This window comes from Lutra lutra, chromosome X, assembly GCF_902655055.1.
Source record: "Lutra lutra chromosome X, mLutLut1.2, whole genome shotgun sequence".
Taxonomy (NCBI): Eukaryota; Metazoa; Chordata; class Mammalia; order Carnivora; family Mustelidae; genus Lutra; species Lutra lutra.
The window spans coordinates 96,438,773-96,441,192 of record NC_062296.1 but is presented as its reverse complement, the minus strand read 5'-3'; the positions used below and the strand labels follow the sequence as shown (position 1 = coordinate 96,441,192).

General features: G+C 43.1%; 1 protein-coding gene across 1 annotated transcript; it reads left to right on the top strand.

The window, feature by feature from the left end:
• Positions 1–537: 537 nt before the first annotated feature.
• Positions 538–1,570, top strand: LOC125091838 (cilia- and flagella-associated protein 20-like). Its single transcript, XM_047715902.1, is given in 2 exon segments — positions 538–873; positions 876–1,570. Coding segments are annotated over 2 exon segments (579 nt in total). The 5' UTR covers positions 538–590; the 3' UTR covers positions 1,172–1,570.
• The last annotated feature ends 850 nt before the right edge of the window (positions 1,571–2,420 follow it).

Below are 2,420 nucleotides of genomic sequence, written 5' to 3'. Positions count from 1 at the left end.
ACCCCAACAGGTCCGACCAGGATCCTGTAAGTCTACTTTAACAATTCCTTTATCTCTAAACCTCCAAGATATTGTCAAAAATCATTCCCAGGTATATGGCCCGCTGATATACATCTAAAAGGTCTCACGAGAAGATTTTTACTACTGGTAATAAATAACCTTTCTCCCAACAATAGCTAGCCCCTCAAGGTCCTGAAGACCTTGCTTCCCAAAATCCCTGGAGACTTACATCATCCCTAATCCCCTTTGTCCTCACCCACCACCGAGTCCACCCCTACTCTGCCCTTAAAGACTCTGACTGTAATCTGGTTCGGAGTCCAAGTCCCTACTCCGCTGTGTCAGGTATACTTGGGCCCAAGCTTAAACTTGTCAAATAAACCCTCGTGTGATTACATCAGTGCTTGGTTCCTTTGTGGTCTCTTGGATGTGAAAACTTGGACATAACATTAAGAGCACAGACCTTCCACTGGAGTGGTGTTAGGGACTGAAGTAGGTCCCCACTAAAAGTCACTGCTTTCCCTGCTTTCCCTTAGCCATTTGGTGCTCGTATCGAGGTCGGCTCTGGGGCGGCTGGGAAGGCCGCGGGCGAGATGTTCAAAAACACATTCCAGAGCGCCTTCCTCTCCATCCTCTACAGCATTGGCAGCAAACCCCTGCCGATCTGGGGCAAAAAGGTACGGAATGGCCACATCAAAAGGATCACTGATAATGACATCCAGTCCCTGGTGCTAGAGATTGAAGGAACAAATGTCAGCCCCACATACATCACGTGTCCTGCAGACCCAAAGAAGACGCTGGGGATTAAACTTCCCTTCCTCGTCATGATTATCAAAAATCTGAAGAAATATTTTACCTTTGAAGTACAGGTGCTAGATACAAGAATGTGCATCGGCGGTTTCGGGCGAGGAACTACCAGAGTACCACCCGAGTCAAACCCTTCATCTGCACCATGCCCATGCGGTTGGATGATGGCTGGAACCAGATTCAGTTCAATCTGTCAGACTTCACTAGGCGGGCGTACGGCACAAATTATATCGAGACCCTAAGAGTGCAGATTCATGCAAACTGTCGCATCCGGAGGGTTTACTTCTCAGACAGACTCTACTCAGAAGATGAACTGCCAGCAGAGTTCAAACTGTATCTCCCAGTTCAGAACAAAGCAAAGCAATAACTGGAATGCAACTCAAGGGATAGCCCCTGGACATGGCTCTTAGTTTAAAAAGGAAACTGTCTGGAGGACAATGCAAAAAAAAAAAAAAAAAAAAAACCAACAAAAAACAAATATTTCTATTAGTTTACTGTGCTGTGGTTCTTTTATGTATTACTTGGTGTCCCCTGTTGTGGACACCAGTGACCATGCCATAATGCCATAATTGCATTGTAAGTACAGTGAGGAATAAGCCGTCCTTTGGAACATAAATGGTGGAGTTTATCCTGCTGCCTGCCTCAGTGTTTGGGGAGATACACTTACCACGAACTTACAGATTTAAAGATGTCCCGTAAGGCAACTTCAGACCAATATTTCTTCCTACGGTTTATTCATTGTTTTATATATTATCTAAATATATGTATATGCAGCCTCACCCCTGGGACACTCTCATCTGGAGATGGGCTCTTTGAAGACATGACCAAGGTACAATGGGTTCATGAGGCTGGGCCCTGATCCCATAGGACTGGTCTCCTTATAACCTCCTTTTAAGAAAAGATGAGGCATGCAAAGGAATGACCATGTGGAGACACAGGGAGAAGACAATATCTACACGCCCAGGAGAGAGGACTCAGAGGACAGTAATTGTGCTCATGCCTAGATCTCAGACTTCCATTCTCCAGGACTTTGAGAGAAGAATGTCTATTGTGTAAGCCTCCTTCCCCCTCTCCCCCAGTCTGCACCATTAACAGTAACCCTAGCTGACTAATACAAGTCAAAACAAAACAAAAATTAATTTTTTAAAAAAATTTGTTTCTTCTCCCAGTTGCTTATTTTTTTTGTAGCGTAATAAAGTATTAGATGACTTTAGAGTTACTAAGGTTCTAATCAAATATATCTACACATGAGAAATGATGTATCATGATAGAAATGCCATATATTAGGAGGACAATGTGACGAGCTTAGTAGATACATGTTTGCCTGTTTCCAGAAGGGAAAAGAAATGACCTCATGACAGTCATACAAATAATGGAAAGTGAATCATTTCAGATTCTATTTTCTTAACATAGAACCACGTCGTGGGGGTCACTGCCATCTAAAATAACACTCATTAACTGTGCATGAGGTAACCGTGAGCACCTATTTCTAATTTATTTCCCCAGAACACCAGATGCACATGAAATTCTAGGTTCTAGGCCGTGTTTGAGAAAATGATCTAATATACCATTTTAACACTTTAATACTTTTAGGCCATAAGTAAGCTGTTTCATGG